The sequence below is a fragment of the Varanus komodoensis genome, unplaced genomic scaffold (assembly GCF_004798865.1).
Source record: "Varanus komodoensis strain SLA01 unplaced genomic scaffold, ASM479886v1 scaffold63, whole genome shotgun sequence".
NCBI lineage: Eukaryota > Metazoa > Chordata > Lepidosauria > Squamata > Varanidae > Varanus > Varanus komodoensis.
The window spans coordinates 3012858-3028082 of NW_025336259.1; the positions used below are offsets into that span (position 1 = coordinate 3012858).

General features: G+C 47.0%; 1 protein-coding gene across 1 annotated transcript in view; it reads right to left on the reverse strand.

The window, feature by feature from the left end:
• Positions 1-125: 125 nt before the first annotated feature.
• Positions 126-15225, reverse strand: part of ALG8 (ALG8 alpha-1,3-glucosyltransferase) — a 20012-nt gene continuing 4912 nt past the window's right edge. Inside the window, exons 3-13 of the mRNA XM_044450209.1 lie at positions 12193-12386; positions 11471-11580; positions 11176-11243; positions 8395-8521; positions 7432-7535; positions 6316-6436; positions 5135-5274; positions 3754-3893; positions 3199-3296; positions 2145-2217; positions 126-812 (exon numbers count right to left, since the gene is read on the reverse strand). Of these exons, the coding sequence (XP_044306144.1) occupies positions 581-812; positions 2145-2217; positions 3199-3296; positions 3754-3893; positions 5135-5274; positions 6316-6436; positions 7432-7535; positions 8395-8521; positions 11176-11243; positions 11471-11580; positions 12193-12386 (1407 nt within the window). The 3' untranslated portion in view covers positions 126-580. The remainder of the gene's footprint in view (positions 813-2144; positions 2218-3198; positions 3297-3753; positions 3894-5134; positions 5275-6315; positions 6437-7431; positions 7536-8394; positions 8522-11175; positions 11244-11470; positions 11581-12192; positions 12387-15225) is intronic.

The following is a 15225-nucleotide window of genomic DNA, read 5'->3' on the forward strand; positions in this document are numbered from 1 at the left end:
GTGAACATGGATGGTCCATGCAGCATCTAAAAGTTCTATGCGCCATCAATATTTATTGTATAAAAACAGAAGCACAGGTGCAGAGTGATACCCATCTGCAACTGTTTTTTCCACAAGCAAGTCTCCGTATAAAAGTATTTTATTCACATCTTTTACCATGCATGATTATAATAAAGTTTCCATTCTGGAGACGAGCAATCCTGTTGTTCAAGTAACCTTCAGGGTATGAGCAACTATGGACCCATTAAGATAACCAATATTTCGTTCAGATCAAACTGAAAGTTAAAAAGGAAACTCCAATTCCATTTTTAACGTCCGATTTAAAAGTCTTGTTGTAAACTAGGCTTGTAAGCTCACAAACCACCTCCTTCTCACCCTGAAAATTGTCCAGGATTCCTTAACTGTATTTGCAGAACACTTTCTTCCTCCAGGACCTTCAGAGAAATGGGAGCATTTCTGAAGCAGGACGGAGCAACCTTAAATGAACCGGACACAGTGCTGTGATGCAGCTGCCACCACGATTTCAGACAATTTGATTTTTTGGAAGGATCCCTGAGGACATAGTCTGTTGTAAACACCCTCATTCCCCTTTTCGCCTGATGGCTGGTGGTCCCACGAAGGCAGAGATGTACAATTTGACCCATGCATACATGATGCCCAGAGCACAATAAACTGAAGTGAGCAATAGAGGGAGGAAGGGAAACTTTTGCAGCCAGGCAACGAAAGGAAAAACGATTTCACAAAAGATTTCTAGAGGTATCAGCCCCATGAGATAGGTTGTTTCCAGCCAGGTAAGCAGAGGCCCTTCTTTCCTATAGGTAGAGAAAATGGGATAATTACTTCAAGGGTTATCGCTTTAAGAAACTGCTGCATTTTAAGGTCATTTCTGTGCTTTGCAAAGGTGTGAAAATGTCTTACAGGGAAAAAGCAGTACCTAAATGCAAAGACAAATCGGAGGCCAAAATGAAAACAGTATGCCAGTGTTCCTATAGAGGGGAAAGCAAAACTAAACAAAACCCAAGCTGGCTCTAAGGAGAAAGGGTGCATGTTTAGAGGAAAAACAAGGCCCACAATGCCAATAATTCCCAGCTGTCATGGCTGGCAGGGGATATTGGGAAGTTGATGGATTTTGCATCCTAACTCACTGAAGAAGACAGCCTGGGTGTTAACAATTAAGATAAAATGAATTCATTCCTGTTTATTATGGCATGTTTAGCTCATATATGGCAAAGTTGGTACAAGGTCCTGGAAAACATGTAACATGCGTGTAGAGTCAGATCTGCAATTCTGGTATCTCAAATGTGACCTATTTAGGACCAAGACAAATTTTTCCTCCTCTAGTCCCATCCATGATCCTCTAGAACTTCAGGGAATTGCAGACATGGAAAAGTGAACGGATAACATTTTCCTAGCAACAACTTGGTGGAAAGGAGTTTTGATCACAGCTCAGTTTGAAAGTTATTTGTTAAACTGAAAATGAATGTTCTCCCTGGTAAAGTAGGATAGGTCTTTAATTCCCCCTCCCCACCCCCAGCACATGTCATGACTCACTTGTTATCAGGAACTGTTTGTTCTGGAAATGCCTTTTCAAGTTTATCCATTACATGGAATTAATGAGAACCATTGCATGTCTCTTATTAAAGACACAGTTAATTTAAACCAGCACTTGCTTTCCTTGCTTCCAGTGTTATTGATACTCTAATCTCTGTAGCAGAATAAAACCCATTGAGCCAAACAAATATGAACCTAGTTTCAGGCTGCAATTCTAAGCATATTTACTTCTGAATAAGAGATACTGAACACATTAAGACTTACTTCGGGGTAAAGACATATTCATACAAGACAGAACTGCCAGCACTGGGGTTTTGCACCTTCCAGGCCTTCCTGCCTCAATAAGCTGCAGTTCTAAACACATTTGCACGGAAATGAGCGCCATGAACATAGTGGAACCTACTTCTGAAAAAAGCACACAGAAGATTCAAGAGCACACCAGCCATTTCGTGCATCTGTACTTGGGAGGAACCAGTCCGTCTGACTAAACATCCACAGGGTCAGACTGCATGATGCGCGTAATCCGGCCCTCCTAGCAATTTAGAGAAGAGTTTTCTCTTTCCCGGCATAGCAATGGCTTATTCAGTCATTACCTGAAGATGGCCTTCAGCGAGGAGAAGCTGTACACTGTGCAGAGCAACATGAGCAGTATTTTAATTGGCAGCTCTGAAACACAAGGGAAGATCCGCAAATTATGTGTGCAAATGCTTCTGATTTGCCTACGGCAAGATAAACAGCTCTGGGGAAAAAAGCATGCTTTCTTTGTTACCGATGGGTGGATGGGTGATACATTCAGTGACCCTCCCAGCCCAAGGAACCTTGCAGCAGTTAGAGAAAAGCCTCAAATGTGCAGCCTCAGGGTGAAAAAAGAAACAATAGGATGCAAATGAAGACAAAAAGTCACAGGGCTGGTCCAAGGCATTTTGCTGCCCCAGAGAAAGCCGCTCTGCAGGCCACCCTTTTTGCTGTGCAAGTCGCTCTCCTGCTCTGGTTCCCGCCTTCACCTTCTGCTGCTTCGGAAGGTCGAGTGGCAGGGTGGCGTAGTGGTTACAGTACTGGACTGGGATGCAGGCAATCTGGGTTTTAGCTCCCAACCAGCCATGGAGCTAACAGGGTGACTTTGGGCCAGTCATGGACTCTCACCCTATCCTACCTCGCAGGGCTGTTTTTGTGAGGATAAAATAGAGAGGAGGGCTTAGTAAGCCACCTTGGGTTTTTTTTTTTTTGCAAGAGGAAGAAAGGTGGAGTGAGTATAAATGTGATAGTATCAATTAGGAAGAACAGAATCACTAAACAGTAGGTTCCATTGAAGTCACTAGAACTTACTGCTGAGTACACCTATTCGGGAATGCTTTGTATGGACCAACCATCTCTCCCCTGAAATTAACCTAGGAATGGACAGGGAACTCCTGAAAATGCGAAGTGAAGGAAGGGGAGTAGAAAGACCAAAAAAAGGAGTATGGAACAGGGAAAAAGGAAGAAAGAGCAAGAGCAAAAGGAAGGAAGAAGGAAGAACAGAAGGAAAAGAAAGAGGTGCAAAGTGGCCCAAAAGAAAGGAGAGGGGAAAAGAGCAAAAACTGGCCAGCATGCAAAGCTTAGTTGTATTTTAAGAAAGCTAAGGCAGGAAAGGTGACAGGGGAGACTTACCTGGAGCTGTGAACAGCAAAGGGAAGAGCGAAAGGTGTCCTGTGGTAGACAGCACCAGATAGATGCCAGCATCTCTTGATCGCTCCACAGACAGCAAACTGAAAAGCAAACAGGACTTGTTCAAGAGCAGCCACTGTGGGGTCTCTTTCAGCTTTCTTCATCCAGTCTTCTCTCTGTGCTGCCACTGCCACCCGCTGCCAGCATAAGCCGACGCATGTTCATATGGAAACACGCCCCACTGAGTTCAGCGGAGCTTCCTCACAGCAAAGCAGGTGCAGGATTGCAGCCTCACCCACCCACCTTGCAGCTTTACCCAGATGCTCCTGCGGCAGCAAGACACTCTTTCAACACTCTACATAAATTGGCCAGGAATAGCACAGAAATGGTCCAAATAGCCACACAAAAGCCCCCGTAAGGTCAGTTCTGTGCAGAACGAGCCATCTGCTCAAAGGAAGCAGACACTGTAGCTCCCGTGTCACCTCGGGTGTCTTTTTCAGCTGAATGTGACCTGAAAAACTCGCTTGGGATGGTTTTAAACATCATCAGAGCTCTTACCTCAACGGAAGAATGGCGAGGAGTATTGCTTTCTCGTGGACGTGCCACCCAAACAAGAAAGAGCTGAGAGCACAGAGCACCAAGCATCGCAGGAAGCCTCTGGGCCCTTGGGGTTTAAACCAGAGACAGAAAACAGAGGGCTAGAAATGACAGGCAGAAACAAAGGTTCAGTGGGCATTTCGGCATCGGGCACAGAGCTGTTCGTTCAGTGGAAGCTTCCCGTTTCTGTTGTGTGAGGGACAAGTCCCTGCTGACCTCGAGCTTTTGTTAAGCTGCTTTGTGATACCAAAGGGAATTGCGGAGATTCTAGGAGCAGCTACGCTTCACACCAGTTTCTCTGGCTTGGCTCCCAACCAGGAACTCTAGGAGTTGTGGTTCTAAGAGCGTGTGGAAAAATATAGTATGCATCTTGCCCCCCACTGGCTTTCAACTGGCTGATGGTCTCAATGGTGCCACAAGCTTCTTCTGAGAGCAAGAAAGAAGGGGAAATGGAGCCATGTTTAAAATAATATGCAAAATATAAAAGGCTGAGCCTCTTGTTGAAGGCATGGATTGAGTTTGCAGGCTCGTGGACTCACATATGTGAGCTGCCTAAGTAGCAGAAAGACCCTTGTTGGACATGGGCTCTTTTGATGCCTGAACCTGGTGAAGGTGGATGGCCAGAGCAGTTCACAGAACATCCTGAAATCCAGGGCTTGTTCTAGGGTGGCTGGGTGACTTGTGAGCCAGGCCAGCACCCTCCTGACCTTGCTGGGTTCAGACAGCACAGCCACCCATACCCAGTGAGGGCAATTATGCTAATTGGGTGGCTCACAAGCAGCACAATCTGGCAAGGAAATAAACCACAGTGACATGTTCCCGCTGTGATCGTGTGAATCCACTCTGTGCTGACAGTAGCTCCCAACTCTGAGCCCCTTGCCCTCCCGATCCACGAAAGTAAGAGCAGCCCTGCTGGATCAGGCCACGCGTCCATCTGCTCAGCACCAGTGTTTTAACTCTTCTGATTTAACACTTCCGCCAAGCCCATCTGTGCCAGTGCAGAACTGTCAACACAGCCAGGGTAGAGCTGCCAAGCCTGAACGTTAAAAGGGACCCATCCCAGAGAAGTGCAGAATGCAAAGGTGTTCCCCATAGTCCATCAGGGACAGCTTCATCCGCTGCACTGCTGAATGTTAGGCTTCCAAGAGCAGAGGCAGCCATTTTCAAAGGCCCAATGCACGGGGAGGAATCAGAAGAGGCTGGATATTCAATGGCACCAACTTTCTGTTGCATGCAAGGCAATGCATCTGTTTCGTTTCCATGCATCAGAGATCCCCGTGCATTATGCCTCAAGCAGTTGCGGACATACCAAAGCTGGGCAGCCAGGGTGATTTGCATTTACCAGCATAGAGATGACAGTACAGATTAAAGCAGCCAGTGGGGTCACCGAAGGAAGGACTACGTGTTGAAATTCTTGGACCAGCCCTCCGGTCATGGCAGCTCTGGGCATCTTCGTGGGGTCAAGGAATTTATATTTCTGACCTGGAAGCAAAAACGAGGTTTGTTTAGGAGCACGATCACATTTTCAGTCAACTGGTCAGTTAGCTTCTCTTGCACAGTGTCAACTTTACCAAAAGGTATATTTTGGTTTAAGTCCAGTGGCTTGTTTCGATGCTATTTATGTATAAATAAATAAGCTTAGGATCATGGCCCCAGTTTTTTTTAAGATGTTCCGTTAAAATGCCTAAGTGGACACAACAGAGAGGATACACTCAAGCAAAATGACGACAGGTTTTTTAGTATCAAGTTCCCATCTGAAATCTTGCAACTCCATAATCTGCACAACCAGAGCAGATGCTATGGAAGCATGCATTCAAGAGCTCTTCTCTGGGCTGAGAAATTTGATCCAGAAGTAGCCAACGTGGTACCCACCCATTATCTTTCTTAGTGCCCACCCTTTCCACTTTTTCTTGTTCTGTTTCTTTTTAAAGAAAAGTACCTCATTTTCTTAACGGGGATAATTTCAAAACAAAGCGAGAGCTCTGAGCCATTGCCATTTTCACTTCCCATTAATGCCAGTGGGCAGTGTTAATAATAACAATTTCATTTCTATATTGTCTCACAGCCAAAGCTCTCTGCGGGGCTGAGGGAAACATTCTTAGGAAATGAAGGTGATGGGCGACTGAAGACCTGCGTTTTAACTCCGCAGCAGCATGTCCAGGCACCAGAAAGAGAGAAAGGAAGCTTTGTCGCCTGTCTGAAAAACAGGGCGTGTGTGTTACAGACAATCAGGGTCCAGGTATCAGGGTTCAAGGACAACAGGGAGCCAGGAGGAATGGTGGTTACCCAGCTAGAGGATCAGGGACATAGACCAGCAGGGAAAAGCCTGGGAGAAACCTGGAGGGTTCTGCGCTTGTTTGGCTGAATGGATGGGGGATACTTATGTAGAGTAGGAGGTCTGGGAGGGTGAGGAAGAGAAAAGGGTTTCAGGAAATGTGAAAATCAGTGCGGGTTTTGGGCATTCTTGCATTGAGAAGGGGAAGCATATTTGCAGTTAAGACATGCAGGATTAAGGTACTGTACCAACAACGGAGAGAGCTTTATCCAGGACATTGTACACAGCCCAGAAGTTGGGAGCCCAGTATGAGTGACAAAGACCTCTCTTGAAAGGGAAGAGGCGGGAAAGCACCTGAGGAAGCTGGCCCTAAACAGAAGAAAAAGAGTATTAGCCTTCCTGTTCAGAACTAAACCAAGGCAAAACTGTTATGTTCACAGCTTAACAGGACATTGACTCTGCTTTAGGGTTTACTGGTGCACAATAATTTTAAATTGCTGATAGCTGCTTTCAGAGCCTTTGAACAGAAAATCATTTTATAAATTAAAATGCAAACATACAAACTATCTAAAGAATGTTTCCCACACTAGATTTCCAGAGATGGGCTGCTCTGCATTGCTGTCATCCTCAAGAGCCAATTCAGAGCAGTTGGTAGAGCCCTCTCGGGCGGGTACCACCTGGAACTTAGCGGTGGAGAGGTGGGGATTGCTGATTTGGAAGCTTGCCCTCCCGAACTCTTTCTTATATGTGAGAGAGAAAGATGTGTCTTGCTGATGATTTTCCTGATGGCTTCAGCTTTCCATCCACAGAGGGATGTTGCAGATAAGGAACCCACCATCCCTTCCCCATTCTCAAGACGGGGGAGGGAGTGGGGAGGGAGAGCCTTATCATTTGGGAAGCAGCAGCTGAAGAGTGGGTAGTTTAAGCAGTGCTTTTTTTGTAAGAAAAAGGGTGCCGGAATTAATGAAATTATTTACCTTTCGCACGTAGTCGATCACTGTACACACACTCACACACATCAGTTGTGTAACGAAACATAACGGTCGCTGTGTGCGGTAAGCACTCAGTGTGCGACCACACGACCAATCACAAGCCGAGCAGCACCATCACAACCAGCGTGGATGAAGTGCGCATGCATCGGACTCAACACTCAAGCGGCCCGCACGCACCATTTTAATGATTTTGCCGCTGACCTGCTACGCTCAACAGGGTGATTCAAATCCACGTGGACCAAACATCGAATTTTCAAAAGTTTCTTTTAAAACTTGGAAAATCTGTTGAAAAAAGGTGCCGGAACTCCATTCCGGTGCGTTCTATGACAAAAAAAGCACTGAGTTTAAGGAAGATTGGGGGTTCTGACTTACCCAAGCAACGAATGGTCCCAGTGAAAGGGCAGAGACGAGGCCAACAATGCAGCCCAGAGCAGTGAAGCGAAGAAAGCTGAAGCTGCGCCACCGAACGGATCCGTCTAGAGGAAAGGAGAGATTTCAGCCCATACAGGCACTGATGTGTGGAAGGAGCAAGAAATCCTTCGAAGCATCTCTGAGTTTTAGGCTAGCTATAAAAAGGATGGCTCTACTAACCTGGACAACCACTGCCCTGCTGGGGGGTCATAAAGCTATGGCTGTTATCTCCCCCCTTATACACCAGTGCTGTCCTCTGAGAACTGAGACACATTCCTGCATAACTTTGCGCGAATATATACATGTAATATACATGGCAGGCAAAGATTGCTTTATTTAAGATGACCTTTAGCCTGCAAGTTGATCTGGCAGTTGGCCAGCTGTTTTCAGTCATTTTTTCTTGTAATTGTTGCTTCTGTTGTATTTTATTATATTACTCTATTTATAATATTTGTTTTCCACCTCTTTTCCTTCCAAGGAACTCAAGGCAGCTTACCTAATTCTCCTCATCCTCTATTGTTTTAATCAATTTTAACTGGCTCTCTAAGCCACCCTCAGTGCCCTTTATTTTAGGCAGAACGCATACAGATGGCACTGATAAAAATGTACATAAACCTCCATTTCTCAATTTTATCCTCACAACAACCCTGTGAGATAGCTTAGATGTGCATGCACACATAATTATACAACTATACACACTTACTAAAGTCACCCCAAACAACCTAAAAACCAGGACCTCACCCAGTTATTCAAAACAAGTATGAAATTATGCAAAATAAGATGATGATGATGAGCAACTAGGGGAAATCAGGCTGCTATGGCTTTTTAAAAAGCAGTCTTAAGGCTGCAAACATCCGTGTGAACTGTTGCAGGCCAGCTGCCAGTGTGACCCACCCGCCCCCGGTCCTGGACTCGATGACCTACTCGGATTATTTGCAGTGAAGCAGTAGGACCGGAGCAGGAACATGCCATATGCCGGGGCGACATAGAGGTAGATGTGCTTGAAGTGCAAAAGGGCGGCAAAGAGAAGAGCTCCTTCCAGGTACCTTTTCTGTAAGGGAAGTGGGGCGGAGAAGAGACAGGTCAGGCGGATGCTCCAGGGAATGAGGTCTCTGAACCTCGTGCAGAGGAGTGCAGGACACCGGCTGGGCAGCAAGTCCTGGCAGCAGCCTCTAGCACGCTGACCACAATGCGGGAGCAAGCCTCCAGCATGAAGGCAGAAGCCTGCTGGAGGGCTGAGTGCATGCCCGACATCTGGCCTCGTGCTGCTGTCCCTACTGCTCCTATTCTATTTGATTAACGTCGTGTAAACTGTCCTGAGACGTTTGTGATGGGACGGTATAGAAAAGTTTTAAATCAGATGAATACTTTTATTATTTTTATTTATATCCCACCTATTCCCAGTGACTGGGACTCAAGGCAGCTGCAGCAAGCAAATAAGCAATGATGTGGGAAGGATCGAAGGAGCACATGAAACAGACGAGTGTAAACGTTCATTTGTTCTCTATTATCTCCTCTGACGGACAATAGCTCTCCAAGATTTTGACAGAGGTGACTTTAAAAACATCAGAAGAGTCCTGCTGGATCAGACCCGAGGTCCATCTAGCTCAGCATTCTGTTCACATGGTGGACAACCAGCCGCTGATGGGAAACCCGTAAGCAGAAGCTGTGTGTCAGAGCATCCTCCCACTCACATTCCCCAGCATACTGTCTCTGATACTGAAGGCAGCATACAGAGAGAGGCAATAGCAGCCATGGGTAGCTTATCCTCTGGGAATTCATCCAATTCCTTTTTACAGGCATCCAGACTAATGGCCATCTCTACATCCTGTGGAAGTGAATCCCACAGTTTAACTATGTGCCATGTAGGAAAACACTACCTTTTATCTGTTTGGAATGATTATTATTACATAATTATTATATCCTACCTTTCCCCCCCTCTTACAAGCAACCCAGAACAGCTTACATGATCCTCCTCCAGTCCGTTTTATCATCATAACACCCACCTTGTGAGGTGGGATAGCGGGTGACTGGTCCAAAGTCACTTATTTCATTATTTATTTATTTAATCGATTTATATCCTGCCTTTTCCTACAAAGGGCTCCAGGCAGCTTACATCTCCTCCTCCATCTTATCCCCACAACAACAACCCTGTGAGGTAGGTTGGGCTGAGAGTCTGTGACTGGCCCAAAGTCACCCAGTTGGCTCCATGGCTGAGCGGGGACTAGAACCCAGATCGTCTGAGTCCCAGTCCCAGGCTCTTAACCACTGCACCACACTGGCTCTCTTAGTGGGCTTCATGGTCGGGAGGGGACTAGAACCTGGATCTCTCTGGACCCCAGCCCAGCCCCCCACCCACCATGCCACACTGGCTCTCAACTGCCACCAATCACCCTCATTAAACATTGCTGGATTCCAGCATGACGAAAGAGGGAGAAAAATGCCTCCCTATCCGCCTTTCCACACCATGCATAATTTTGTAAACCTCTGCCGTATCGCCTGTCGGTCTTCTTTCCCAGCTTGACCTTTCAAATCCTTTTAAGGGAGATGCCTGAGATCCCCTGAATGTTTCCTGCTGCTTCCTGTGGCTTACTATGGGATGGTGTCCTAAGATGCACCTTTTGTGCCCTTTTCATAACATTCCTGCTGGTCAAACCCAGAGGAAGACTCAGAACATGACTATTCAAGCCTATAAGAGATGATCCAACCAGAGTATTTTTGCTGCAGATGGAGTACCCAGGACCTTGAAACAGCCTCGTAAAAAAGGCACCGGCTAGGCAAACCGACTGGGCCATTTTCTGTAAAGATTTATTTCTCAACAGTATTTTTATACTGTTCATTTACAATAAGTTGTCTGGGTTTTGGAAGAAATGACACACTGTAATATAAAAATGCACAACTTTAAAAATGTTAGTTAAAACAGCATAAACATAAAACCTGTGAGGGTCTAAAAAGCAATAAAATAGGCTATTTTTAATTGAAAAGTCTGGGGAAATAAGAAAGATGTTTATGTATTGCTGGAAAGACTGCAATTTAGGTGCCAGACAAGACTCTCTAAGGAAGGTATTTCACTAACAGGCAGCCACTACTAAAGGTCCTTTTTTTAACAATCAGACACCCACCTCATCTGATGGGAGGTATCCCGAGGATGGCCTCTGAAAATGACCTTAGTGTCTGGCAGGAATGCCCAGGTGGAGACTATCTCCTTTTCCCATGCTGTTGATGCGCCCTGAATGGCCAGTGTTGAGCTAGCAAATTAACTAATTAAAAATTATGCCCTGTCTTCTTTGTTCTCATAGGCTTAGCTTTTCCTGTTTTTCCTTGGAAAATAATTCAGCACATACAAGCAGACCCGTATGATTGAAATGGCATGTTGAGAGCGCAGGTTCGAGAGACCCCTGCGGACTCTAGCAGAATGACACAAGGGCAGCAACGCATGCACCCAACTGGCCACCTTCTCGACACTCCGGTGCTGTGGCTGCAGGAAACTGGAACAGCGCCGGCATCTTTTTAGCCAGTGTAAAGAGATAAACAAGCAAGGAATAAGATCTCACATGCCCTGCAATCCTCCTTCTCCACCATATTTATTCACATCTTTTAACATTTGAAGCCAATTAGGATTTGCACTTAAACCTGGATGGCTTGAGGTCTGTTCCGGATGAGGTGGGAATGCCTGTTAGCCTACAAGAGTCGGGGATGCATTACCTGGAACAGTCGTGCAATGGAAAGCAGCATGAATCCAAAGAGGAACCCATTGTACTGAAAGTGAATATCTGAGACTGAGTCAAGGAAGGATTTACGCTTTAGACTGTAGTTGAAGCAACATTTTAAACTGTTTTCCTTCACTATGTCTTTTTCCATCAATTAGATGGCTAGTGATGAATCTACCTGGCCATAAGCTCAAAAGATCCAGTTCTCGTTAGAGCTGGAGAGGTATTTCACATCAATACCTGTAATTAGTAAAGACAATCTAACCCAACTTCTTGACCTGGAAGGATACGGTCCACAATTAAGAGGCCGAAATTCCATAAGAGGAGAACTGTGAGAACAAAGGGAGGGCTCTCCAGAATGTCCTTTCCACCTCGCCTTCCGTTTATACATCTGGAACATCTGGACAGGAAGAAAATAGGGAAATGAAGTCCTAACAATCTTATCACATTCTTCTAGAATCATAATAGGGTGATGTGGCCAAGAAGGCCATCGGGCTCGACCGGCTGCTCAATGCAGGACTCCCAGTTAAACCATCCCTTTCTGCTGGATGCTAACTGGCACGTAGAAAAGGAGACAGGAGTGGGAAAAAGAAACAAGGCCTGCTCTACTTCCACTGCCTGTTCCACCAGGAGATGAGAGAGGAACCAGGGCCATTCCACTGGCCCTATGAAAAGTCTACTTAATTCATTCCTCTTTTCTCCCCCTTTGCGCTTTGTGCATGGCGTTCTTCCAGATTGCAAGCATTTGTTATAAAATGCCCTGTTTTGGTGATCAATCGTAATGTGCTCTAGGAGACTCTTTTGGCTGAGGAACAGGGTAAAAATATCTCAATAACTACCGTCTTCATTTTCATCTGTTGCATGCAGAGGCCCCTCACCAGATTCATTGAAATGGGCAAAAGGGCGGAGGTCAAGACAACGAGATCTATTCTCAAATACCAACACTGTATCTACTCCCTTTTCCCCCTCCCCTGACAACAAGCTGTACCCCAAGGAGGGCACATCCACATACTCGCGAGCTGCATAGATGAAGAGCAGATCGGCAAAGATGACTGAAAGCCTGTGAAAGAGAACCGTTGCAGGGCTGGAATAGTTGAGGTTTTGGATCACCAGCATTTCCTTGTCAAAGTGTTTGGCGACGTGTGAAAGCACATACTCGAACCAGGCAAAAAAAGGAGGGTAGTCTAAGGTCCATTCAGAGGTTGCCTGAAAGAAAGAACACAGGGGGAGAATCTGCATTAAAGGGCAGGGGACAGGGAATGGATGATCTTAAGTGTGCAAGCTCATTTGTGTAGACACATTCATCCTGCCACGACGGCAGCAACACAAGCATGCCTTGGTCTGAGCAAAGAGGGTCTCCCAAAACGAAGCCCATGAACGGAATTCGGTAATCTCCATGCCGAGTCTGGACCGGGGCGGCTCAGGACTTCATGGCCTCTATGACGGCCATGGGCCTGTCTCAACACGTCATCGGCCCGACCCATGAACGTGGACACACTCTGGACCAGTATTCACGACGGGGCAGGAAGAGGATGACCTGAGGGTGAGGAACTTATGTTTGACTCCCCTGTCATGGTCAGATCACCTCCTGGTGAGGTTTGTGCTCGAGAGCGGCCTCTCCCTCTATAAGAGTGCAGACCTGATTGTATGGGCCCGCCCCCGGAGCCGGATGGATCCGGATGGATTCCTGAAGGCCCTGGGGGAGTTTCCGGCTGACAAGACTGGTGCTCCTGTCGAGGCTCTGGTCGAACTGTGGAACGGAGAGATGACCAGGGCTGTGGACACGATCGCTCCCAAGCGTCCTCTCCCACTGGGCAGAGTCCGCTCTTCCCCTTGGTATACACCTGAATTGCGGGCGAAGAAGCGGGTTGGGAGACAACTAGAGCGTAGGTGGAGGAAATCACGGGATGAATCTGACCGAACACACTTGAGAGCCCACTATCGGGCCTATGCTGTGGCGGTGAAGGTGGCGAAAAAGAAGTTTTTTTCCGCTTCCATTGCCTCCTCACAATGCCGTCTGGCGGAGCTTTTTCAAGTGGTACAAGGCCTGGTTTGCCCGGGTCCTAAGGAAGATCCGATGCCACCCTCAAAGGCCCGCTGTGACGACTTTGCCAGGCATTTCAGGGAGAAAATCGCTCAGATTCGTCACGAGCTGGACTCCACTAATGAATCAGAGATCTCGGGGAGACGCCAATGCTACCGTCTGGTCTAAAATTATTGGAGGAATTTCAATTATTGCGGCCCGATGATGTGGACAAGGTGCTTGGACGAGTACGTCCCACCACTTGCCTATTGGACCCTTGCCCGTCTTGGTTAATAAATAACTCCAAGCATGGGATTGGGACCTGGATCTTGGAAGTGGTTAACGCTTCTCTGAGGGAGGGTCGAGTGCCTGCCCCTTTAAAGGAAGTAGTAATACGACCGGTCCTGAAGAAAGCGTCACTGGATCCAGAGATGGCCACTAACTATAGACCTGTGGCCAACATCCCGTTTCTGGGCAAGGTGTTGGAGCGAGTGGTGGCGGGACAACTCCAAGCACTCTTGGATGAAACTGATTATCTGGATCCTTTTCAGTCCGGCTTCAGACCCGGGTACAGTACTGAATCTGCCTTGGTCGCCCTGTACGATGACCTGTGCAGGGAGAAGGACAGGGGGAGTGCGTCCCTGTTGGTTCTTCTGGACCTCTCGGTGGCTTTCGATACCATCGACCATGGTATCCTTCTGGATAGGCTAGCGGGATTGGGGGTTGGAGGCACTGCTTTGCAGTGGTTCTGCTCCTATCTCAACGGTCGATTCCAGAAGGTAGTGCTGGGGGACCATGTCTCTACGTCATGGCAGCTATGCCATGAAGTACCACAGGGCTCCATCCTATCCCCTCTGCTATTTAACATCTATATGAAACCGCTGGGAGAGGTCATCAGGAGGTGTGGGCTGCGGAATCATCAATACGCTGATGATACCCAGCTCTACCTCTCGTTTTCCACTAATCCAGGTGAGGCAGTGGCTGTGCTGAACCGGTGCTTGGCCGGGGTAATGGAATGGATGAGGGCCAATAAACTGAAACTCAACCCAGACAAGACGGAGGTCCTGTTGGTCGGCGGATCGGGCTTCGGAGAGGGTGGATTTGACCTGGTCCTGAATGGTGCAACACTTCCTCTTAGGGACAAGGTCCGCAGCTTAGGAGTACTCCTCGACCGGAGCTTTCTTTGGAAGCTCAGGTGACAGCGGTGGCGAGGAGCGCCTTCCTTCAGCTTCGGCTGATTAATCAGCTGCGCCCCTACCTGGAGTACGACTGCCTGGCGACGGTGACACACGCGCTGGTGACTTCCCACCTAGACTTCTGTAACGCGCTTTACGTGGGGCTTCCCCTGAAGACGGTCCGAACACTTCAATTGGTGCAAAATAGAGCTGCCAGGTTGCTGACAGGGACGGGGCGTTATGCTCACATGACTCCAGTCCTCCGTCAGCTTCACTGGCTTCCCATTGAAGCCTGGGCCCAATTCAAGGTGTTGATTATGACCTATAAAGCCCTAAACGGCTTGGGTCCTGGCTACCTGAACAAGCGCTTACGTCCGTATATGCCCGACCGCCCTTTGAGATCTGCGGGAGAGTCCCTTCTCCGGGAATCCTCCATGAAAGATATTAGGAGAGTAAGTACTCGGAGGAGAGCTTTCTCTGCGGTGGCGCCCAACCTATGGAATTCACTCCCCGAAGAGGTCCGCCTGGCACCGTCGTTACTGGTTTTTCGGCGCCAGGTAAAGACCTTTTTATTTAAACATCATTTTAATTGTTAAAACATATGATCTGGCCAGGGCAACTTCTTCTTCCTTCTCTTTTCTCCTCCAATATTATTTATTTACTTATTTTATACTGATAATTTTAATTTTATATTATTATGTTTGTAACTCAGTGTATTTTTCGTATTTTTGTATTTAATGGTAATTTATTATGTTCTATTGTATTTCAATGTATTTTATTGTGTTGTAAGCCGCCCCGAGGCTTCGGCAAGGGGCAGCATAGAAATGTAATAATAATAATAATAATA